This window comes from Balaenoptera musculus, chromosome 2 (assembly GCF_009873245.2).
Source record: "Balaenoptera musculus isolate JJ_BM4_2016_0621 chromosome 2, mBalMus1.pri.v3, whole genome shotgun sequence".
Lineage (NCBI taxonomy): Eukaryota > Metazoa > Chordata > Mammalia > Artiodactyla > Balaenopteridae > Balaenoptera > Balaenoptera musculus.
Window position 1 is genome coordinate 164,850,320 of NC_045786.1, and position 26,584 is coordinate 164,876,903.

At 38.3% G+C, this 26,584-nt stretch overlaps 1 protein-coding gene across 1 annotated transcript; it reads left to right on the forward strand.

Moving 5' to 3' along the window:
• Window positions 1-7,867: 7,867 nt before the first annotated feature.
• Window positions 7,868-9,116, forward strand: LOC118890415 (cytochrome c oxidase subunit 8C, mitochondrial). Its single transcript, XM_036843255.1, has 2 exons — window positions 7,868-8,154; window positions 8,790-9,116. The coding sequence occupies exons 1-2, from the start codon at window positions 8,035-8,037 to the stop codon at window positions 8,871-8,873; spliced, it is 204 nt and encodes a 67-aa protein (XP_036699150.1). The 5' UTR covers window positions 7,868-8,034; the 3' UTR covers window positions 8,874-9,116.
• Window positions 9,117-26,584: the final 17,468 nt, after the last annotated feature.

Genomic DNA, 26,584 nt, shown 5'->3' on the forward strand with positions numbered 1-26,584 from the left:
AGAGGCATCAATAATCTCTAAGGAGTTCCTGAGATTAAAAAAGCTCCTGATGAGGGTGGGAGGGAGGGAGACGCAAGAGGGAAGAGATATGGGGACATATTCACTTTGTTATAAAGCAGAAAGTAACACACCATTGTAAAGCAATTATACTCCAAGAAAGATGTTAAAAAAAAAAAAGAAAAAGCTCCCGAACCACTGATATAACTATGGGCAACTTGCTTGATTTTTCTGTGCCTCAGTTTCTTCATCTGTAAATGGGGATAATAATAGGGCCTACCTTATAGGGGTATGGGAGGATTAAGAGAGTTAATACTTTGTGAAGTGCTTAGAGCAGTTCCAGGCACATAATAGGTGCTTTAGAAGGGTTAAATACTACTACTACTACTACTACTGCTACTAAAAGAGGTTCACAGACTATGCCAGAGGTCAACAACATTGGAATCAAAAAATAACCAATCAGAGAAAACTGTATGAAAATGTCTAGGGTTTTATGGTAAGGCAGGTACTACAGAAAAAAGAAGTACAAGGGTAGAAATTATCTCATTACTTGGGCTTTATATATCTTGATTTAGGTCATTCCGTAGTTTGAGTTTCTCTAACAATATGATAGCTGATTCTGTGTCTCAGGGTTAGCAACTTTCCTACATGGTTCTCCTTTTTGTTTTTGTTTTCAAAAAATTTTTATTTTTTATTGATGTATAGTTGATGTACAATATTATATAAGTTACAGGTGTACAATACAGTGATTCACAATTTTTAAAGGTTATACTCCATTTATAGTTATTAAAAATATTAGCTATATTCCCCATGTTGTACATATATCCTTGTAGCTTATTTTATACCTACTAGTTTGTACCTCTTACTTCCCTACCCCTGTATTGTACATGGCACTTTAGATCTACTTTGACTATTTGTTGTTCCCTAACCCACAGTTTGCCCTCCCCTGTTGGCGATACATGGGAAAGCATGATATCATTGTGTGACCCTCTATGTACCAAAGGCACATTTAATCCTTGAAGTATTCCTGAACTATAGGTGTTATTAATTCAGTTTCACAAGTGAGGAAACTAAGGCTGAGAGAAGATGTAAGTGGCCCAATGTGACACAGTTAAAAAATAACAAAGCCAGGAATTGAACCTAGATTTGTAGGATGTTGAAGTCCAACATCTTTCCAGTATTCCCTCCAGTCTCCTATCTAGAGAGAAAGAAAGAAAGTCTTTAATAATAAACAAAGTCTCGCATTTCACAATTAGAAATGAAAGACTTAACTACACCTCTCCTCTTTTCTAATACATGCGTTTAATGCCAAAAATTTCCCTCTGAGTACTGCTTGAGCTACATCCCACAAAATTTGATGTATTTTAATTTTCATTCAGTTGAAAATATTTTCTATTTTCCCTTGTGATTTCTTCTTTGACCCATGGGTTACTTAGAAGTGTGTTGTTCAATTTCCAAATATTCGAGGATTTTTTTTCAGATACTTTTCTGGTTTTGATTTCTAATTTAATCTCACTGTCGTCAAATGATGTACTGTGTATGAGTTCAATCCTTTCAAATTATTGTGACTTGTTTTATAGCGCAGAATATATTCTATCTTGGTAAATATTGCATGTATACTTGGAAAGAATGTGTGTTTGGGTACTGATAAATAGAGTGTTCTATAAACATCAGTTACTTCAATATGATGGTGGTGTTCAAGTCTTCCATATCCTTACTGATTTTCTGTGTACTTGTTTTGTTGAAAACAAACATTATTGAAAGAGGAGTTTTAAATTCTCCAACTATAATTTTAGATTTGTCTATTTTTTTCTTTTGCGTCTATCAGTTTCTTCTTCAACTATTTTGAAGCTTTGTTATTAAGTGCATAAACATTTAGGAATTTAATGTCCTCTAATTAATTGATCCCTTACTCATTAGGAAATGTCTCTCTTCATCTGTGCAAAAATTCTTTGCGAGGACATTTACTTTGAGAGTATAGCAAATCCAGCTTTCTGTAGTTAATATTTGCATGTATATCTTTTTCCATCTTTTTACTTTTAGTCTATCTATATCTTCATCTTTAAGGGGGTTTTCTTTAGGCAGTATATAGTTGGATCTTTAAAAAAAATTAATATGATAAACTTTGCCTCTTATTACTCACATTTATTTACATTTAATGTAAATGGTCTAAACATACAATCATCAAACATGTGGTCCAGGCTCAGATATGTCAATTGAGATATATAGTTTGTCACTCCAAAACAGTTTCAAAATTTCAAGTTTTTTATTTCAATTTTTCAGATGTCCTAAATGGGATATATCGACTACAGCACTCTGTCTAAAAATTCCCTTTCATTTTTCCTTCTACTTTACTCACACAGTGCAATTCTTTGCAACACTTTTTTTTCAACTCTTCAGAAAATTGCACCCAATGGTGTCTTGAGCTTCCTGTCCTTTGCCCCTTCTGTTTCCTCCTGATTCTGCATTACAGGAGTTCAAAGGGATAGTTCTGACGTCTCATTTTGAAGGATGAGGGAGAGAAAGAAACTGACTAGGCAAAACTCGAGTTTTCTTTGGCCCGTAGCGGGAGAGAAACGTCTGGGAACAATTATACATTAATATCTCTCGTCCAGCTGTGCTCTCCCATATCACAGCTACAAACAGGTGACCAATATTGAAATGTGCCATTGTGCATTCATTCCCTCTCTTCACAATCTAGTGCCTCCCTTGCCTATGTTGTCAATTTCTACTGTGTCGGAGAGGCTACTCTCTCCAGACAGTGTCTTTCGTAGGGAAGGAAAAGAGAGCAAAGAGATGTGAGCATTCATTATTCATTCATTCAACATATATTTATTGAGTACCTACCATGTGTGAGGTGCCTCTTGGGGTGCTTCGGGGTGAGCAAGTCAGACAAGACTCCTGCTCTTGCAGTGCTCACCTCCTAGTGAAGGAGACACACAGTTACCATGTGCAGATGGTCCTGATGGGCCATGAAGAAAATAGTTCAGAGAAGGGGAAAGAGAGCCATGGGGAATAGGGTGAGGGCTGTATTTTTGCAGGGTAGTACAAGAATGGAATGATGTAAGTGAGTAAGCTGTGGGAATGTCCAGGGGAGATTTCTCAGGCAGGGACCCGTAAGTGAGACAGAATGAAGCCATGTAGATTCAAGAGACTGGTGTGACTCAGCATGATGTACAAAGAGGAGAGTGAAGATAAGGAGATGAGGTTAGGGAGGTAGCTAGGCACATTCGTGCAGGATCTGATTGCTCAGGGTAAGATTCTAGAGCAGAGCTGTCCAAGAAAACATTGGGTTGATATGAAACCTATGTGTAATTTCAAACTTTCTGTCACTATGTTAAAAGAACTAAAAACAAATGGGTACAATTAATTTTTATACTGTATTGTTTTTAACCAGATATACCAAAATTGTATCATTTCAGTATGCAATCAATATAAAAACTTTGCGTGTGACTTTCAAAAAACTTTGCTTAGAAAAACAGGTTGTGGGCCATAGATTGCTGTCCCCTAAACTAAGGAAGTAGATAGTCCTTTTATTTTTTTTAATTAGCCAAAACAATCTTGAGAAAGAAGAATAGAGCTGGAGGTATCATGCTCCCTGACTTCAGACTATACTACAAAGCTACAGTGATCAAAACAGTATGGTACTGGTGCAAAAACAGACACATTTATTAATGGAACAGAATAGAGAGTCCAGAAATAAACCCACATAGTTATGGTCAATTAATCTACGACAAAGGAGGCAAAAATATATAATGGGGAAAAGACAGTCTGTTGAATAAGTTGTGCTGGGAGAACTGGACAGTAACACGTTAAAGAATGAAATTAAAACATTTTCTCACAACATACACAAAAATAAACTCAAAATGGATTGAAGACCTAAATGTAAGACTGGAAACCATGAAACTCCTAGAAGAAAACATAGGCAGAACACTCTTTGACATAAATCATAGCAACATTTTTTGGATCTGTCTCCTAAAGCAAAGGAAACAAAAGAAAAACTAAACAAATGGGACCTAATCAAACTTAAAAGCTTTTGCACAGCAAAGGAAATCATAAACAAAACAAAAAGACAACCTACTGTATGGGAGAAAATATTTGCAAATGATATGACTGATAAGGGATTAATATCCGAAATATATAAACAGCTTATACAACTCAACATCAAAAAAACAAACAAGCTAATTAAAAAATGGACAGAGGATCTGGAGAGACATTTTTCCAAAGAAGACATATGGATGGCCAACAGGCGTATGAAAAGATGCTCTTCATCACTAATCATCAGAGAAATACAAATCAAAACCACAATGAGATATTACCTCACCCCTGTCAGAAAGGCTATCATCAAAAACACCACAAATAACAAATGTTGGCAAGGATGTGGAGAAAAGGGAACCCTCATACACTGTTGGTGGGAACGTACATTGGTGCAGCTACTGTGGAAAACTGTCTAGAGGTTTCTCAAAAAGCTAAAAATAGAACCCAGCAATTCCACGGTTGGGTATATGTCCAACAAAAATGAAAATACTGAATTCAAAAAAATACATGCACCCCAATGTTCATAGCAGCATTATTTACAATTGCCAAGATATGGAAGCAACCTAAGTGTCTATGAACAGATGAATGGATAAAGAAGATGTGAGGTGTATATGTGTATATATATATATATATATATATATATATATATATATATATATATATAAAATGGAATACTACTCAGCCATAAAAAAGAATGAAATTTTGCCATTTGCAACAACATGGATGGACTTGGAGGGTATTATGCTAAGTGAAATAGGTCAGATAAAGACAAATTCTGTATGATGTTACTTACATGTGGAATCTAAAAAATAAAGTAGTGAGTATAAAAAAAAGAAACAGACTTACAGATATAGAGAACAAACTAGTGGTTACCACTGGGGAGAGGGAAAGAGCAATGGGCAAAAGAAGGGTAGGGGATTAAGAGATACAAACTACTATGTATAAAATAAATAAGTTACAAGGATATATAGTGCAGCACAGGGAATATGGCCAATATTTTATAATTATTTTATTTATTTATTTTTAATAACTTTAAATGGAGTATAATCTATAAAATTTTGAATCACTATGTTGTATACCTGAAACTAATATAATATTATAGATCAAGTATACTCAGTAAAAAGATAAGTAAAAATTTAAAAATTAAATTAGATATAATTGACATATAACATTATTTTAGTTTCAGGTGTATAATATAATGATTTGCTATTTGTATATAAATGAGACAAGAGGGAAGGGGGCAGGGCACAACCATTAAAAGAATGACACAGCCATTGAGGACACAACAATAACTGGTTAGAAGCTACTAGGTCCAAGATGGCAGAAGATTCAATTTCCAGTAGACCTTGAGCCTCATTATATGCTCATTGTAATACATTAGCATGCTAAATGACACACCCACAAGTGCCATGACAGTGCTGAGGCAGACCATAAAAGACCAAAAAGTGGGCAGTGGCCCAACTCCTGGAAATCCCCTCCCCTTCCCCAAAATAGTTGGAATAATCCTCCCACTCATTAGCCTATGAAATTACCCAGCCCATAAAAACTAACCACCCCATATTTCAGGGCTGCTCTCACCTTCTGAGACAGCCCACACTCTGTCTATGGAGGGTGTATCTCCCAGGGCTACCCTTACCTTCTGGAATAGATCATATTCTGTCTATGGAATGTGTATCTCTGCTTTCCCTTTACTGTAGTTTGCTCTTGAATGCTTTCCTGCGAGAAGCCAAGGACCCTCACTTGGTGGCCCACCCCAATAACTCACCTGAGACCTGGGACATGACCATCCTCTCGTGCCCCATGTTCCTGCAACCTCTTTACAAAGGATATTAATAATCTACTTCTTACCTATCACTTTGCCTCTCGCTGAATTCCTTCTGCACTGAAACATAAAGAACCTGAGCTTCATTAAGTCCTGAGACGAGTTGTGTGGTTTCAGGTGGAAGATTGTGGGTTCAAGTCCCAACTGAGGTGTGCGGTTTCATATTGAGAAATGATCTCTACAATAAGTCTAGTTAACATCTGTTACCACACACAGTTACAAAATCTTTTTTCTTGTGATGATAATTTTTAAGAACTAAAACGTTTTTTTTTTTTAATATCTCAAAATCTACTGACGTGTTACTGGTTGCACTTTGTTTTTATTTATTTATTTATTTTTATTTTTGTCTGTGTTGGGTCTTCGTTTCTGTGCGAGGGCTTTCTCTAGTTGCGGTGAGCGGGCGCCACTCTTCATCGCGGTGCGTGGGCCTTTCACTGTCGCGGCCTCTCTTGCTGCGGGGCACAGGCTCCAGACGCGCAGGCTCAGCAGCTGTGGCTCACGGGCCTAGTTGCTCCGCGGCATGTGGGATCTTCCCAGACCAGGGCTCGAACCCGTGTCCCCTGCATTGGCAGGCAGATTCTCAACCACTGCGCCACCAGGGAAGTCCTAAAACTTTTTAATGAGATGTTTTGCATTCTTTTTTTTACTAAATGCAATGGACTGCATATTTATGTTCCTTCCAGATTCATATGTTGAAATCCTAATTCCCAATGTGATGGTATTAGGAGGTATAGCCTCTGAGAGATGATTAGGTCAAGAGTAGAGCCCTGGTGAATGGTATTCTGTCTCATAAAAGAGACCACAGAAAGCTCCCTTGCTCTTGCCACTCCATGTAAAGACACAAGGAGAAGACAGACAAAGAAAATAGAGGGAAAGACATAAATAATACATAGAAGTAGATCTCCCAGAGCTAAAGAAAGATCCAAGTCTTCAAATTAAAAAGTCTCATGAATGAATGAAAGAAAGAACCATATCTAGCCCTAACTTGGAGAAACTTCACAAGTCCAAAGATAAAAAGATTCCAAGAAGAAACAAGAGGCTACATCAAAGGAATGAGAATTATATTGGCTCACATCAGTTACACTAGCTGCTAGAAAACAAGGGAATAATGGCTTTAAAATTCCTGAAGAAAAATGATTTTGAGCCCAGAGTTCTATACTCAGCCAAATTAGCATTTAAGTATGGAGCAAAATATTTTTTTGACTTCCAAGGACTGAGGAAATTTATCAACCACAGACCCTTCCTGAAAGAAGTGCTTAAGGATGTACTACAGCAAAATGAAATAGGAATCCAAAAACAGAGAAAGAATTCAGGAAGTAGAAACAAGGCAATTAAAAGAAACCCTAGAATGCTGGTTGTGCAATAAACCTAAGAGTGAAATAGTGTGAAGAAACTAGATCATCTTAGAGAGTAGATATAGGATTATTATAGTATTAAATTTGAAAATCACAACATATTCCATTTCTCCTTCAAGAGCTACAAGTCTAGTGACATATAATTATATCACCTTCTTTACTGGATCCAAACACTCTATTTGATCCTGCCATGAATATTTTTATATCATCAGCACACAGCAGATACTTATTCTTGGTTTTCAATGTTGGGAATTAAGTTATAGACAATGTATGGAAAATGTAATTAACATTAGAGAACAGAGTATAAATGTTATAAATTACAGGAACAGAAGTAATGGCATGTTGAGAGGTATAGGTAGGGAGGAATGAAAGATAAGGGTAAGTAAGTACAGAGGTGTTCAGCACCTCACCAGCAGAAAATCGAGATACTGTGTGCTGTAGCGCTGGGGGGCTGGGCAAGGTAGGTAAGGGAGAGGGCACGGTGGGAGGGGCAGGAAGCAGGGCCTAGGGGCACCGGGACGGGGGTATTACACGTGTGGCGCGAGAAGAGGTGCACAAGGACTGGGAGTAGGGAGGACGTGTGAGTGGGCGGGGCACAGCAGGGTGCGGAGCGGAAGGGGCGTGGCAGGGGCGTGGCTTAGCGGGCAGAAGGGGAGCAGGCCCCCCACCCTGTGGCCCGGGCGCCTGCGCAGACCAGTTGCCCGCCCAGTTCTGGAGCTCGCGCGCCCAAACCTTGCCTCGCGTCATTTCGCTTCACCTCACCTCACTTCGCCTCGCGTCTTCGCCTCGCCGAGCGTCGCGTCTTCGCCTCAGCCGAGAGTCATGCCGCGCCTGCCGGTTGTCTGCCTACTTCCCCGCCGCCGCGTGACCCTGCTGGTCCTGCAGCCTGGCCAGCGCCTGGTGCACTCGGCACCTCCGCGCCAGCGCCCCGCGTCGACCATCGTGAGTTGGGGCCCACCCGCTGGGGCGGCGCAGGCGGGACGCGACGGACGGGAGCGCGTGGCCGAGGCGGGGAGGACGCGGCCGCCGCTCGGGTGGGAGGCTTCGGTGGCCGGGCCGCAGTTGGAGGGCTCAGAGGCCCGGTGGGGGGCCGGGGCGGCGTCGCGGTGAGGGCGCCGGGGTTGGGCCTGAGGCGGCGGGAAGCGGGGACCTGGAAGAGCGCGCGGGCCTCAGAGGACCGAGCCTTCGTCGTCGGTACCTTTTATGGGCGCGAAGTCCGAGGGGCAGAGCTGTCGTTGCCCATCTCAGAATATGCCACCTTCGACCGCCCTCTAAATTGCCAAGACGTAGTATTTTCCCTAAAACGTTGGAAATCGTGGGCAGCGTCTAGCTTCCAGAGTTCAAAGGTCAGAACTGGGGCGCCATGAGAAGGAAAATGAGTTTTCCTCAAAAATTTCTGTTGGGTCGCCTAGGAAGGGAGCTCCCGCTTTTTAGGTTTCACCAGGCCCCCCTTTCGATGACAACAGCCAAACTCCTCAAAACGTTTAGGGCGGTTTTCGTTCTTTCTTTCGTTCGGCAGCGAGTGACTGTTCCCGGAAGCCGCCGTCGCTAACAGCGTTTTTCATCTTCTCTTCCAGGCGGTGGCTATTGCCCTCGTGGTGCTTTTTACCGCCTTCTTCACCCCCAGTGGGTATGTGCTGAGCAATATGAACCAGTTCTGAAGACGGTAGTGGGAGAAGATGTAGAGCAGCTGTTAACGTCCAACAAACTTTCAGAAAACGCTGTGGCTTCTTTAAATGAGTAAAAGTGCTTAGTTGGGTTGATGATGCAACCGCTGTGGGTATTCACTTTCATAACCACATGCTTATGGTAAATATTTTGCACTTTTTTTGTACTGTGCATTATAGAAAGTTGTATAGTCAATTAAAAATGTTAAATAAAATTGAGACACTTGTTCATGCTTGGTATTAATGTGTGGTCACAGGTTATTTTCTAAACGTCGTGAAAGCCGACGAAATCTGAAGGAAAATAGAGTTGACCCTTGAAAGGTGGGGAGGTGCGGGCCTCCGGAGGGGAGGGGGCAGTGCGAGCGGAATTCGGAGTGCTGACCCTCCCTGCGGTCGAAATTCCCTCCGTAGCTTTACAGTCGCCCTCCAGTATCTGAGGTTCTGCCTCCGAGGGTTCAGCCAACCTCGGATCTTGTAGTATATATTTGTTGAAAAAATCCCTGTGTAAGTGGACCTGTGTTGTTCAGGGGTCAGTTGTACACTAATGAGAACTGCAACGTAAGACCAGACTTGCTGAACGTTTTTCTTCTCTGACTCCGGTGATTGGGCGCGTAAGCTTCTAATGGCTGCCTCCATGTGCTCCAGCTAATGACAAAGGAATGGGCTGCCTTTGTGCTGGCTGGGGAAGAATATTGCACTGGAGGGGTCTTTGCCATAAAACTGGAGCGCTTAATTTTCTGAACCATTTACTTGACACACGTATTTATTGAGTATTCTCATGGAATAATGCTATATGTTGGGAAATGGTAGTTCATTTTGGTGAACAAACTCTGTTGCCCTGTCTTGTTAGTGTTATATGCATAAAGGTGTCACTTTTAAAGTACAGTGGATTCTTGTTATTTGGGGTAGTTTTATTATGTAGTCACTGTGAATGCTGAATTAGTATACACTGAACCACTGCTCCTAGGGGAAATACAGGCTTAGGTTCCTGTGAGCCTCTGGTCCCAAAATATTTCTCAACCTATCAGTATATAACCTGGTTTTATGTGTGTTTTATTTAAGGACACCGTATTTATTATATATTATTGATTCGTAAGTATTATACTCATGGCCGACTGCACTATAACTCATGTCGGATTGAAGCTTATCTAATACGTATATTTTTCCTCTAAGGCACATCACGGTCTCGTGCTTAGACACTCTAGACAGCACTTCAGCACTATGCTTGGGGACCATTTTATTATTTAATTTTAATTTTATTTTTAAAAATTTACTTTATTCAAGTACAGTTGATTTACAGTGTTGTGTTAATTTCTGCTGTACAGCAAAGTGATTCATTTACACATATATACATTCTTTTTCATATTCCTTTCCATTGTGGTTTATCACAGGATATGGAATATAGTTCCCTGTGCTATACAGTAGGACCTTGTTTGTCCATGCTGTATATATTGGTTTGCTTGGGGGCCATTTTAAACAGTGAAATCTCCAACAAAAATACAAAAATGTAAAAAATGTGACACTAAGTAGACCATGGAAAGGACACTTGTTTACAGTATGAGAACTGAAATAAGTTAGAACATAGCCTTGTTTGACCTTAGCGTTGGGCAATTCAAATTTTTCACCGCCGCTGCATGTCTGTGAATGATGTGAAAGTGTTGTGAGTATTGATTTGGGGATTGCTAATCAATTTTAGCAAGTAGGAGAATTTGCAAATATGGACTCTACAAATAATGAGGATCAAGTGGAATTTCTTGGAGGAGGTCTTGCTCCTATTTGTGAGGTGTTTTGGAAGTTTTTATTTTGAAACCTTAAGAATTTACAGGATGTTCTTTGGGGAAGAATTAGTGTGTAGAAACTTTCATGTCTTCAGGTTAAATTTTTGTGGAATAGTTTTAAAATGTGAGTTTGGGGAATAAATGAAGTAGTTCAATTCTTGGTTTAAAAGTGAGATCTGACAATAAACTAATGATTTTCTTGGTGAAACAGCTGATTATAAAATATTTTGACAGTGATATCATTTGGTAGAACTTTCACTGTCTATTTCCCAGATGAGTACTTTATTGGCTACCATTCAGTAGGTATAAAGTTCCGGTATCTGATCATCACCATATACATATACTGCCTATCTATCTAATCTCCATAGCCAGATTTAAAATTCCTTGAGGAAGTGTGAGGTGTGATAATTTTTTAATCCTTAGGTGTAGGGTGGTAGATAAATCAAAATATTTACTCTTTGATCAGAAGACTGAAATTGCTCCTTCATGTGAACAGTGAGCATCTATTATGTGGTCTGTAGATGGGAAAACAGATAGTTCCTATCTTACTGTTTTTCTGACATTTAGCTCAAAGGCTGGCAAATATTCTGAGCTCTTTTTTTTTTTTTTTTTTTTTTTTTTTAAATATAACCTGTTGAGTGGTTAAACTGCTGATGAGACAAAAAGGGTTCATCTCTCTTGCCAATTTCAGTCCTTTCTAGTAGTGGCTGTGTGTAATGCTGTGTTGAGGAAGATTATAGAAGAAATGGAATAATTTAAATTAACAGTATAAGTAAAATGTAGCATTTATATCGACTAAGCTTGTCCTTTTTCCTTGATAATTTTTGGCAAAGAAATTTATAGAAATTATAAATTCAGGTCTTTAGACAAGGACTTATAAATCATTTATAACATTTAATTTATAAGCATGATGAACACAGTATTTAATTTGTAAGCATGATAAATATAATATTTGTGGCAAATATTTCTGTCAAAGATTTTAAGAAAGATTGATGATTATGAAATACTTTTATTCAGAAAGATCAGGGGTAAGCCATTTTTCAATACAGAAAAAACATTTTCTGCAAAGTTCTATTTATTTTTAAAGTTCTGTTGCTATGGCAAGTTGCTGAATTTGGATAAATCACTTTACTTCTGGAAGGCTGTTTCCTTTTCTGTAAAATCAGCAGGTTGACCTAGACCAGTGATTTTTAACTTTTTTGCTTTATTCAAAGCAGTATGTCGTCATTGAAAGATTTTGTGGCCTACCGTGTAAGCAGGGCATTAAAAAAATTTTTTTTTTAAATAGTAACCTGAGGTTAGTCAGAATTAAACTTTGTAAATCAAGTACTGATTAAAATAGATCCTATAATTTATGCACATATGTGTACATATATACATTCAGTATGATACTTGGGGTAGGCCTATCATGGGGAAAATCACTTCTCTAATGTCATATTCATTTTGTCAGCCTACACTTCTCTCAGCTTTATTACTCCGTTGTTCCCACCACACCTTTACTTGGCATCATTTGGACTTCTCCATTCTCTTCTGTGAGGAACCTGTTGTTTTTCCTTTTTCCTTATCCACCCTTCCCACCTTACCCACTCTCATTTAAGTGTTCTATTGGCAATACCTCTAACTTCTTTGCCCTTTTATCTTTTTGTTCATGTGCCCTCCAAAATACAAATCCTGTATCAGTCTTAGTCCCCCGATTTTGGCTCAGGCAAGAGCTGCAAAGGAAATGAAAGAATCACACTGTTACTGCTATTAGAAATTCATTGTCTCCAAACTCATAATAAGCCTGTAGTGCTTCTTGAAATTCCTTTCTCTTTTCCTTTACTTTTCATGATAGTGGCCATTTTAAATCTCATGTTCTATTGATTTATTATATTAGCCCTCTACTTAATCTTAGCAGAGTACCTCATCTCCTTCACAGAGGAAATTGAAACTATTCCTTAATTATTGCCCCCTTATCTACAAATGTAACTGAATCCAACCCATCTTTCCTCTAATTGCAGTGGAATGGAGAATTACCATTCTAGGGCTGACCCCCTTTCCTGTGCTCTGGGTCCTACATCTTTCCTACCCTATGGGATACAAAGCTCTAGCAATTGTCTAACTTAGATTTCTCTTTACTGACTCCATCTCGTGATAATTTAAATATGCTCAGCTTTCATTCTTTAAAAAAGGGGAAGAAGCCCTTCCATCTCCTTTAACATAAGCATCCAAGTTTTTGGTAGCTTTCTCAACTTCTGCTCCACTGATTGAGTTTTCAATTAACTGAATGCTTATTTCTACTCATCATTCCATTGATATGCTATCCAAGGTCATCAGTAGCTTTGTCACTAAATCTAGTAGATAGCTCTTAGTCCTTACCTTTTTGCAGTATTTCGCATTATTTACTCTGGTTTTGAAATAATCTCCTCAGTGGTATCACACTTAACGGTATCACAAACTTCTCATTTATCTCCCATCAATTTGATTGTTCTTAGTCTTAGCCTCCTTCCCCTTCTGCTTAAAATTTCTTCTCTCTGTATACTCTCAGCCTTTGGATGGCTTCATTTACTTATTGATTACTCCCAAATCAGTCTTTCTGTCCCAGATCTTCCTCCTGAAATCCAGGTAGTTATTTCTGTGTGCCTAGCATTTCCTCTTTGATAATGCATAGACACTTCAGATTAAAAATACCCAAACCTGAAATCTTTCTCCCCTCAAATCTGCTATTCATCCTGTGTGCATTCATTCATTCAATGTTTGAGCACCTCCTGTATACCACTGTACACTGTGCTAGGAACTGGATATATACAGGAGAATCAAATAGATAAAGTCGCTGCCCTAACTTAGTCTAGAGGGGGAGGTAGACAAACATGTCAAATACATAATCACAAATAGGATATGAAGAATAACTAGGGGACCTAACTTAAGTTGGGGGAAGGGCAGTCATTGAAGGTGTGTTTGCTGGAATGATATTTAAGCTGAGACCTAAAGAGGTGAACAGTGGGGAAGGAAATTAAAATTTTAGAAGGAAGTCATGTCTGAGACCCTGAGGAGACCAAGATCTGGATATTTTATAGAACTGAGGAAAGCTACATAGCTTTAAGTGTTGCGGATGAGAAGGAAAGTGTTGTGAGAAGATGATGAGGGAGTAGGTGGGAGCCAAATCATAGATGGCATTATTGACCATGTTTGAATTAAAAAAAATTTTTTTTATATGTACAGGAAAGCTACTAAAGGGTTTTTGAACAGGAAAGTGATAGGATCTGGTTTTAGGAAGGTAGCACAAGTAATTTAGGCTTATGAAAGTAAATGTAATGAGAAGTGAATCGTGTTTGCGCTGAATCTGAAAAGTAAGATACTATGGTCTCTTTCAGCTGCCTATACCGGAAATAAGTGTAGGAACCCTCCTTGGCAGTCTTTTTCTTAACTATAGTTCTGATCTTACAAAGTCTTACTAATTGTACATTTTTAACTTTTCTTACATTTGACCTTCTTTTCATCCAGCTCCAGCTTCACCTCTTAACAACTCCTGTCTTTTTTTAAAAAATAAATTTATTTATTTTTTACTTATTTATTTTTGGCTGCATTGGGTCTTCGTTGCTGTGTGTGGGCTTTCTCTAGTTGTGGCTAGCGGGGGCTACTCTTTGTTGCGGTGCGCGGGCTTCTCATTGTGGTGGCTTCTCTTGTTGCGGAGCACGGACTCTAGGCACGCGGGCTTCAGTAGTTGTGGCTCGCGGGCTCAGTAGTTGTGGCTCGAGGGTTCTAGAGCGCAGGCTCAGTAGTTGTGGCGCACGGGCTTAGTTGCTCCGTGGCACGTGGAATCTTCCCGGACCAGGGCTCGAACCCGTGACCCCTGCATTGGCAGGCAGATTCTTAATCACTGCGCCACCAGGGAAGTCCCTAATCTGTTTTTTAAATTATGGTTAAAGTAAGTGAAAAGTTATCTCTATATAAAAAGAATGGAGAATTCAAAATAAATCCAGTTTAAAAAAAAAAACTTTTAATTGAAGTACAACATACATAAAAGTGTGTAAGTTGTAAGTATATGGCTCAATTAATTGCACAGAGTTAATACAGCTATGTAATCAGTACCCAGACCAAGAAACAGAATATTACCAAGATCCAAGTAGCTCCCTAAAGATAACCCCCATCCTGACTTCTAACAGCATAGATTAGTTTTGCCTGTTTGAACTTTATATAAATGGAATAGTAGAGAATGTATTGTTACCTTTGGCTCAATGATGTTATGTATGTGAGATTTATCCATATTGTATCTTAGGTATTTATCTTACTAGATTTATTGTATGTGGGGTAAGATTAGATAAAGAAGGTGGACGCAGCATGTATCACACATGTTCCACCTACAAATATATCTGGAGAAAAACTCAAATAAATAAAGCCTAAATAAATAAATAACAGAATAAATTATAAGAGGCCTACACCTAGATACATTATGGTGAAATCTGAGATGACAAAGGATAAAGAGAAATTTCTAAAAAGCTTTCAGACAGAAAAAAAAAAGTCTACAAAGAAATAATCAGATCTCTTGTTGTAATGCAATCTTTGAAGGCAATGAAACAGCACTTTGAAAGATAGGGGGGAAAAAGATTTTCTTTAACTCATCAGAATACTGTACCTAGCCAAAGAAGCATTTCAATGGAAGAGAAAAATAAAGATAATTTTTAGATGTGCAAGGCCTCAGATTTACCATTTGGGGTATTTCAGGTGGGTTGTGGAAAATGATCCTTGTCCTCCTTGCCCATGCAAATATATGTTTTTTTAAGTTTATGATTTAATTAACTAAGGATATAACATGTTATTACAAATGAGGTGACGGCACAGAGCAGATCAGATACAGCATATCTTAGTGCATCTTTTCATGGCCCTCAGAATCTTAATGGGATTTGTAGCTGCTGGAGATGATGTCCAGGCAGAAAAAGGTGCTTTTGGAGCTGGGAAAACCAAAGTCTACCTATGCTTTTGCCCATTTATATTTGGGGCTGAAGTCACCATTCAGATATAACTTAATGTATGTGCTTCCATTAGTGGGAACAAATACTCATCTCTCTTGATGCTTAACCAAAAGACAGCATTACCAAGGGTGCATTTTCCTCTGGGAAGAGAAAGCATTTTTTGCTTTTGTTTGTGAGTGATCAGTGGTTTATTCAGGAGGGGAAAGCCCCAGCCTAATGTTTTCCTCCCTTCCTCCACACCTGCTAGCTGCCCCCCCCCCACCACCATAGCCCCCATGGACCCTTGGCGGGGTGGGGGGCCGGTGAGAGGGGGTATGACTTGCATCTTACTGCTCCTGGTTTGGGCTTCTCTCCAGCTGGAGTCCAGTGTTCCCAAGCCTCTTGTTTCATAGAAATCTATTTATTTTTTCCATAGCCCTCACCACTGACTCTTATCTGGGTGACTTTTATACTGATTTTGACTTGAAGACTATCTTAAATCCATTTGTCTACCTTTCTCCTATTAAATAGTTATTAGAAGCTTTATTCCTGCAAAATGAATCCAGGGAAGAGGAAGAGATGGGTTGATAAAATAGTACTGAAAAAGACCAGTCAAACAAAATAATTAAGTCTGAGTCATTTTTTATCTGTAAAGTAAAACAGCTTAATAATCTGCAACTGGACCCTCAAATGATTGCCTCAGATGCTAAGGTATGTGTTGGGGTAAGGGTGGATGGTGACCAGCAGGGAAGGCTCTAGATACTGAAACTGATGGAGAATTGTATATTGGCCATGGTGGTAATATTTAAATGAAAGTTATATTCTTTCAAAATTTAAGGGTAATTATAAGAAGAATAGAAATAGGCTATATATTTTCCAAATTTCTGGAGGATAAAATGGAAAAGAAAATGAATCTGAATAAAGGTAGGAAAGAAAAAACAATAACAAGAATGACAAATTGGAAAAATGGCATAAGAGGGCAGGAATAAGTTTAAAAATATTAGTAATTACAGTAAATGTGTTGACTCCCTGTGTTAGTCCCTTGTCTGGGCAAGCTCAGCCGTCCTGGACAGTGGGAAGGGTAGGCAGACCAATCTAAGTAACAGGCTGCACAGTTTGCCCTAGTCAGCTCTTACTCAGGGCAGCAGAAGAGTGACCGTTTGTCTTTTTCTAGTCCATGATTTCTTCTAGGGATGGGAATAATTAAATTAAGTTGAACACAGTAGCTACATGATTTATTACAATGCCCTGATTGGAGTCAATATGAAAAGCAATAGGGACACAGCACTCCTGTGACACAGGTTTAGATTTATGTATTTATGCAAAATCCAGACTCCTTCCTTTGTTTCTATTTAATACTTTCTCAGAGTGATTCTACTGTACCACCCACCCTGGAACCACTTTAGGCCCATTCTTCTAATTTTGTTCATTTTGCAGTCATAAAATTAGTTAAGTATTACCTTTTCATTATATCTGCATTTTTCTTTGCTTATTTTCAATTTATATCTGCATTCTGCTCAAGGATATCAGTGTTTCTTATACACTGAGACATTTATAATTTATTTTACTCACCAAGTCAAAATTTTAATTAATCAAATTCCTCTATTGGAGTATTCATTTAAAAAAAAATCCACCTATATTACTAGAGACATACACCCCCAAAACTGAAAATAAGTGAGGGGTCTTTTGCAAAAGATGATGGAAAAAAATCTCTTCTCCTTTGAAACTCGTTGAAAATGACAAACATGAGAATGTAGAGAAAAAGTGCCATTTTTAATGAATTATAAAATCCATAACCGTAAGACACAAACTATAAAATAGCATACCTTACCAAATACTGTAAACAAGGGATCCTGAAACAAAGACTGAAGCAAGGGAGCTGTCTCTTTATTCTCTAAGCAGAATTGAGAGCTCATTGAAAGTTTTCACAGGTATATACATTGATTCTTTGTTTAGAGGGGTTGGAATGAGTCACAGGAGAAGTGACAAATATCTCTTTAGAAAACTGCCGATTACAGGGGTGTTAGTTTACTTGGTATTTCTATGATTTTGCGTCCTAGTAAAGAGGAGATTGCTAGAAGGGAAGTGAAGTGGAGGAAGGAGAAGTGATTAGTAAATCACAACACAAAATACCTTAACCCAAAGGATGTTGCTGTGATCCTCTGCAAAAAACTGGTGGCAGCAAAGAAAATAGATTACATGGAAGGGTGTTACAGACATCAAATCTGTGTGAAATTCTCCAGCTTGATTCCCATTACTCCTGCTTATACTTTTCTTCAACATGTACCTAGCCCACTTCAAAAACTAGACTCTGCATGAAAACTTTTTTAAAAATTAACATATATTGGAGAATGTATAGTAAAGAATTTAACCTTACCCCCAAAGAGGTCTGACCTTGTCCTCAGCTTGGAAAGGTCTCTAAGCCTTTGGAAAATCGTGCCTAATAGGAATGTCTTATTTGCATGGGGCCCTTGGATCACACTAGGTAGTTAATGTGATTAGGGTGGGGGCTGGCCACAGCAGATAATAATGTGATTTATGGTGAGGGCTTTGGATCATGCAGTATCAGCTCACCTCTGGAAGAGGCCGGGGACCGGAGACTGCTATGAACATGGAGATTTGCATGAACTTTCCTGGTTGGCAATATTCTGTGTGCATTGTTACACGTCAGTGCCAGGAGAGTAATGCTGTCCTGACTCCATGGGGGAAATGTCAACTGGAAGCTCTGTATTTGGAGCCCTCCTGGCCTCTGTCTTGTGCACTTCTTCCCTTGGCTGATTTTAATCTGTAGCCTTTAGCTGTAATAAACCATAACTGGGAGTATAATAGCTTTTGCTGAGTTCTGTGAGTCTTCCTCATGAATCATTGGAATTAATGGTGGTTTTGGGAACCTCCAAACTTGCAAAGATGTCAGAAGTGAGGACATTCTTACGTGGGCTGTGCTCGTTGACTTCAAAGTTGACTAAACTCTTTGCAGGAGGTGTTCAGAGAAGAACCCCAACAAAAGACAGGTTAAGAAAATGCCTCAGGGACTTCCCTGGTGGTCCAGTGGTAAAGAATCCGCCTTACAATGCAGGGGACTAAGATCCCACATGCCGTGGGGCAACTAAGCCCGTGTGCCCCAACTACTGAGCTCGTGCACCTCAACTAGAGAGACTGCGTTCCGCAAACTACAGAGCCCACACACTCCGGAACCCTCGCGGCACAACTACAGAGCCCACGTGCCTTGGAGCCTGTGTGCCACAGCTAGAGAAGAGAAAGCCCACATGCCACAACTAGAGAGAAGCCTGCGCACCGCAAAAAAGAGCCCACATGCAGCAACGAAAGATCCCGCATGCTGCAACTAAGACCTGACGCAGCCAAAAATAAATAAAATAAATAAAAATAAATAAGAAATAAAAAAAAAAATAAGAAATAAATCTTTAAAAAAAAGAAAATACCTCAAAGGAGGCATGGGAAAACAGGAAGTGTTTGGATAATTGTTCTACATACTCTCAAAAAAATTATAGAAAACCTGTTCCCTGTTTCTTCGTGGGGGAAAGAGATTTAGCAAAAGGCTCAAAGAAAGTCAACAGAAGGAGGCGAAAAATGGGCTGGAAGAGTACAATGAAGAAATGAAAGAAGAATGTAAAATAATGAAATGATGAAAACCATGTGAGAAGCAACAAAAAGAATAGACACTGCTGAAAATACATTCAGGCATATAGTAGCTGGGATAGTTGAGAAGTTTCTGAACTTGAAGGATAAAGGTGAAAAAAAGCAAGGCAAGTATAAATAAATTATATATAGTATTATATAGTGATATTTATTATGTTATTATAAATTATTCAAAATTTTGAGTGGGAATTTAAATATTGTTCTAGTCATAATATCTCTACTCCAGTTCTCTGTTTACAGAAATAGTCTTTTTGTTTGATGAATTTATAGTGGAGAAAATACTTTTCTTCATATTATTTATTTTTAAAATAACATGTTAAAAAAAAATAACATGTTAACATTGACTTTTTTGGGAGGTGTGTACAGTTCTTAGTTTTAACACATGTATAAATTTGTGTAACCCCCTCCACAATCAGAATACAGAAGTGTTCTTTCACCTCAAAAAACGCCCTGTGCTGACCCTTTGTAGGTACATTCTCCCCCCACTCCTAACCCTTGTCAACCACTAATCTATTCTCTGTCCCTATAGTTTTGTCTTTTTTAGAATTTCATATAAATAGAGTCATACCAGTAAGCAACTGTTTGAGACTGGCTTCTTTCACTTAGCATAATGCCTTTGAGATTCATCCATTTTGTTGTATGTATTGAATAGCAATACTTCACTTTAATTGCTGAGTAGAATTCCGTTTTATGGATGTACCACAGTTTGTTTATGCATTAATCTATTGAAGGACAGTTTTTGTCAGTTATGAAAAGAGTTGCTGTAAACATTTGTGTGCAGGTTTTTGTGTGAACATATTTTAATTTTTCTAGGTCCAAGGGCTAAATCCAGCCCACTGCCTGTTTTTGTAAATAGAGTTTTATTGAAACACAGCCATGCTCATTCATTTACAAATTGTCTGTGGTGACTTTCATGCTATAATGACAAAATTGAGTAGTTGCAATAGAGACTGTTTGTCTCACAAAGCCTATATAATATTTTCTACCTGACCTTTACAGAAATAGTTTGCCAACCTCTGCTCTAGGAGTGAGAGTTTGCTGGTGTTTGTTTAACTTTATGAGAAACTTCTCAACAGTTTTTCCAGAGTGGCTGTACCATTTGTATCCCCACCAGTAATGTGTGAATGTTCCAGTTGCTCTGTATCCTTGTCATTACTTGTTATTTAAAAATTTTTTTTGCCATTTTATTAGATGTTCATATATTCTTTGAAAGAAAATTTGGCACACTCAGTACCTTTTAACCTATCATCTTAACTCTTGAATTTGGGATTAAAGAAAAAAACTACCTTATTTTAATGTACTAGTGCTAATATAGAAAATGTTTTCATAGTGAAACCATATTCCAACTTGAATGAAAGAATGAGATAAACTCCTACGAGTCAATGATAATTCTATTTTTAATCAATTCCCAGGAAATGAAAGCAAAACAATCACTTTTACACAATAAAATATATCTCTATAGCTTAATAACTATCTATGCATCTGCCACTTGGCCTACATACTGAGCTAGCTTTTTGAAGGTAGAAACTTTTAATTTTCTCATTCATTAGAAAAATAAGTCTGAAATGTGTATTAAATGCTTAGTGTGGCAGATTAAGGACAGCCACAAATTCTTTGACACTCCTCCCATTGAGAGGTGCAGTCTAAGCCTCTTCCTTTCGAATCAGTGACTGGCAGATTCTGTGACTATGCTGATGACTAGAATATGGCACAAGTGATGGTATGCTAGTTTCTTGGGATGGTCCTTAATGTACTGACAGTTTCCACTTCTTATTTTTGGAACATTCTAGGATGCCTCAGTTGCCATGTAAAAAGTCCAACTACTTGGAGGCTACCTTGGTGGAGAGGCTCTATGTAGGCACATGGTTCAAAACCAAAGCTGTGCCCAACCTTCTAGTCATTCCTGCCAAGGTGCCAGGCATGTTTGGGACGCCATCTTGGACCCTCCAGACCATTCCATCTGCTAGCTGAGCGACCCAGTGACCTCAATTAATGACATGTGGAACAGAAGAATCACCCTGCTGATATTCTGCCCATATTCCTGACGAACAAAATTGTGAGTTATAATAATTGACTGTTTAAGTCATTAAGTTTTTGGTAGTTTGTTTTGCAGTAATGATAACCAGAACACTTAATAGTATTGGGAGAAGAGAGTACTGAGGCAGCTAGAGAGATTTTGGGGGAAGAACAATAATCTTATAGAGATTTAAGTTTTTTCATGTGCTGTGTAATGATGTAAAATCTTTTCCTCATCTTTCCCTCATCTTTCCTCACAATCTTCTGGGAAATTGTCATCATTCACTAACACATTCTGGAGTAAACTAGAGTTGGTGGTTTCCTGAAGGAAAAAAAAATTCTCACAATTCCAATCTATCTGTCTATCTAATCTTATATGTACATATATAGCTACATGTGTGTGTTATATATACATATATATGCGTAGATATCTTTAAGTAAACTTTTAGAGTTATTTTAGATTTACAGAAAAATTGCAAAGATGATGCCGAGAGTTTCCGTATACTCTTATCCGGTTTTCCCTCATGTTAACACATTATATAACCGTGGGACACTTGTCAAAACTAACAGATGAAAATTGGTACATTACTATTAACTGAACTCTAAACGTTTTTGGATTTCAGCAGTTTTTTTTTCTTTTAAATAAAGGCCTTTTTCTGGTCTAGGATCCAATCCAGGGTACCACATTGCATTTAGATATATTTGTGTTTGTTTAGAATAAACCCCTGGCCCAGCAGCCTTGGGTGGTGGAGACAGTTTGAACTCAAGATCTCTCTCTCTCTCTCTCTCTCTCCCTCTCCTACTTTTGTTCCCTCTCATTTTCTCTACCTTTCTCTCATGCACTCACTTACACACACAAGTGAGCATACAAATGATGAGAGCTTTCCATTTCTGTTTGTGGGATCCGTAGAGGACTGAGCAGAGACTCCATTGACATTCGCTGCAGCTGAGGCAGTGGAGTTTGCAAGATGCAAGAAAGGAGTGGGGTGAGCATAGTTGTTTCACAAAGGAGATGGTAGGTATACTGAAGGATGAGGACTTAAAAAGCACAGATGCAAGGGGAAGAGGGAAAGTGTTGGAGAGAAGACAGGAGTTGGAGAATAGGTGTGATTACCTGGGACACATTCTGAAGGCTCAACCAACGAGGTCTTGCTTATATTGTGTGATATAAATAGGAAAATTAACTATAATAATTTCCTTCTATGCGTAGCATTCACCATTATCTACTTTGCTTCTGAAATGTAGTTTCAGTTTCCTTCTGTGAGAGGATGGGGAGAGGTGGGAGTTGGGGTTGTTGAGGGAAATAGTTGTGAGTGGGTAGGGTAGAAAATGTCTAACATAATTGATTTTTAATTCATTGTAGAAAGAGCAGAAATCAGCATTCTGATCTCTGAGTCCCAAATTGTCTTTTTTTCTTTTAAGTAAGTTCTGACCAGTTTCATGCATTTACTTTGTTATGGATTCTCTTTCTGACTTCCCCAATTCTGAGTTCTTCTGCCACACATGAGAAGAATCTGAATTTTAGAAAGTTTATGAGGAGTTTTAGAATGTTGAGGAGGAGAAAGCAGGAAGATCTTTGGGGCTATGTATGTGTGATGATTGGGGACGGTTGGTGGGGAGGAAGCTCTGCCTTTAGACAGAGTCTATTGTTTGGTATTTGTTTTAAAACCAAAAAGCCAATTTCTTAATTTACAGTGAGAAATATGGCTGTCAAAGGGACTGAATAATAGCATCCTTTGGTCACAACACTTACAGGCAAGTTATAAAAAGAAGTGTTTTTTTTTGGGGGGGGGGGAGTAACCATGAAAATAAAAACAACGGACATAATTATGTCATTGGACTGCTTGCTGCCGTCAAGCTGAGATAATCTGATACAGCAGCTTCCGTAAAAGGATTCACTAAGACCAAGCAGTTTGAGTCCCTGTGCTAGGGTACTGCTAGTGATGTGGTACTCCTTTTTCTATGCTTCCATGTCAACTAACCGTTTCTCTAGATCATTATGTGTGGATATGACTCTTTTTTTTTTCCCTTTTTTTTTTGTTAAAAACCACATAATACAAAATTTACCATCTTAGCCATTTTAAGTGTACAGTTCAGTAGTGTTGACTTATTCTTTTTAAAAACTACTATTGCATAGCATGAATATACCACAATATATTCATTCTCCTTTTGATAGACACGCACATCCTCCCTCCCTCCCTCCCTCCCTCCATTTAAAACAATATATATTTATTTATTTATGGTGGCGTTGGGTCTTCGTTGCTGCGCGCAGGCTTTCTCTAGTTGCCGTGAGCGGGGGCTACTGTTAGTTGCGGTGCGTGGGCTTCTCATTGCGGTGGCTTCTCGTTGCGGAGCACAGGCTCTAAGCGTGCAGGCTTCAGTAGTTGTGGCTCGTGGGCTCTAGAGCGCAGGCTCAGTAGTTGTGGCACACGGGCTTAGTTGCTCCGTGGCATGTGGAATCTTCCCAGACCAGGACTTGAACCCGTGTCCCCTGCATTGGCAGGCGGATTTTTAAACACTGTGCCACCAGGGAAGCCCCCTTCCTCTGTTTTGTTACCTCAGACAAAGTTGAAAGAAACATCTTTGTATATGCGTTTTAGATACTGTTGCTGTTATTTCTAAAGGATACATTTCTCCAACACAGGATTTCTGGTGGAGAGAATATGTATTTTGAATCTTAGTAGATATTACCTGATTAGTTTCCAAAAGAGGTTGCAGCAATTCATATTCCAATCAGCAATGCATGAGAGTGCACATTACTCTGTACCGTCATCAATAATGGATAGCACTGCTTAAAAAAATTTTTTTTTCCCACTTTGATGGATGAACACTTTTAGATTGAGACTACCTCCTAAGTAAAGCAGTCTTTTTTCCTTTTCCAGTGTTTTATCCTTAGTACCTGGATGGCGGCACTTCTTTTGAAAAATATTGAACTCTTAATCTTCTTTCTTATAAGAAATCTGATCTTCGTTTTTCATCCATAGCTTTGTAGTGGACTGTTGGAGGTTAATATATCTTTACATCTTCGATTCAGAGAAGACTTGATCAATTGTTTTGTGTTTCAATGTGTCCAGATTGGCTTTTTCTAATAAAATTAACTGGCTAATATTCGTGGTGTATAAGGACTAATGGATAATCTCTTTAGGAATGGATTGGAACGGATCAGCTCAAACTTTTTATCCTTGTATCACTGAGTTTATGATTCAGTTTCTTAGTAGAGAGAGAGTCTGAAAAACATTTTGAGTTATATTACTATTTCTTGGTCAGGGAAGGGTGGGCACCTCAATTAACAGTCCCAGTAAGACTACATGAAAAGGGGGATAGGATGGTTCCCCACATTAAAATCAGGGTGCTGTAACCAAAAAAAAAAAAAATTGAGAAAAGATACTGAGGGAGCTAAAACAAGTTGCTTAAATCTGAGATAACGGAAATAAAATTAAAGATAAACTTCCACCTCTAACCATGAGAGAGTAACTATTATCTGCGCAAGAAGAGACAATAAATTGACAGCACAAAATAGAGTCTAGAAATACAGCTGTCAATACATGGAAACTTGATTAGACAATGGTGCTACTGCATAGCAGTGGATTAAGGATAGTTTTTTCCAATAAATTGTATGAACAAGTGGATATCCTAACACAATGTAAATGCTATGTAAATAGTTACCAGTGCACGGCAAATTCAAATTTTGCTTTCTGGAATTTAAAAAAAAACATTATGATCAGTGGTTTGTTGAATCCTCAGATGCGGAACCTGTAGATACAGAGGGCTGACCATAATGAATCTTCAGTCCATTCTTTTTTATGGAGACCGTAATGACAGTGATCCCATATTCAAAAAGCTAAGGAAGTGAGCTTTTCCCCTGTAGCCACAGGAAGTCTCTAATAACTTCATTTTCTACTTCATTTCCATCACACGTTCCAGCAGTTCCTTAATAAGCATTTTCCTTGGATCAAGGTTGAGTGTTTTGTTTGAAACATTGACTGTCTGGATGAATGACCACCCAAATCTCTTGGGATATACTGAGAACTTTGTGTTTGTACCACATATTACTCACATTCTTGAAGAAATGAAGCACTGCATTATGGCTACCATTTAATCATTGGTGATAGGCTACCAAGGGTTTGGGATAAATTAGACCTTAGGACTTATATATGTTGTGGGGATAATTTTGAAGATTAGTAAAATCAGAAAAAATATTGTGATAATTCCTTTAAAAATTGGTTTTGACTATATGTTCCTATATATATAGTAAACATATATTCTAAGTATATATATACTAAATATACTATATACTGAATATATATACGAAATAAAATTTTGATAGTTTTATGTTCTTTTAAAATCATCCTGTATAAGAAGTGCAAAGGTAATTACTCCAAAAGGCAGGTAATTAATGTAACCTTTGGGGGTAGGGGAGAGAGTTCTAAGTGAGAAGGGCAAGTTAGAGGCTTTGTAATGTTGACAATGTCCTGTTTCTTGACCTAGGTGGTGATTATACCAGTGTTTGCTTATAGAACAATTCATTAAGCTGCACATTTATGTTTTACATACTTTCCTGTATGTCATTTTTTCACACTATAAATGGCCTTAAAGAACCTGGGAGAAAATAATTGTAGTTTATGTGTTTTATATGTTATCTTCTTAGATAGAAGTTAGAATGGTCCTCTAGACCTTTGGCAAATTTGATTTATTAGAATCAGTTTCATCAAGGATAAAGAGGTAGAATGGTTGGTATTCTTGAAATATGAGCATTCTTTGAAGAAAGATGGATAATAAATAGCATAGCAGCTTGTGGTTAGATATCCACATATGGGATAGCAGAGAAAGTCTTTGATCTTCCAGAGAATGAGGAGCAGAATCAATTGCATATAGTAGGATTCAGTAAATGTTTCTTGAATTAACCCGGGACTCAGTCATTAAATGGGGCTCTTTTCAGAAACTGTTCCTCCATTAATATTTTATTGAGAATAAAGGTTACAGTTCTTCATAATTCACATAGGAAATAGGATTCTCTTCTTTATTAAAGTGAGCCAAATGACATAGACTTATTTCCAAAATTTTTAGCTGACAAGAGTAATTTAGAGATAAAGACATTAAAGCATTACTTAAGGATGCTTGCTATTTTTCTAGGTGAAATTACATTTCAGGAGCAGTCACATGAAGTATGTTTGTATAAACTCTTCTAGGTAGACTGGATAGAATCTTTTATTTTTACATTTTCCTTAGAAATTTCTTTTTATAGAAACAATTAAATTGAACCAATTTTTTAAAGTCACATTATTATTAGAAATTCAAGAATTCTTTTTCTCTGGTTGTGTGA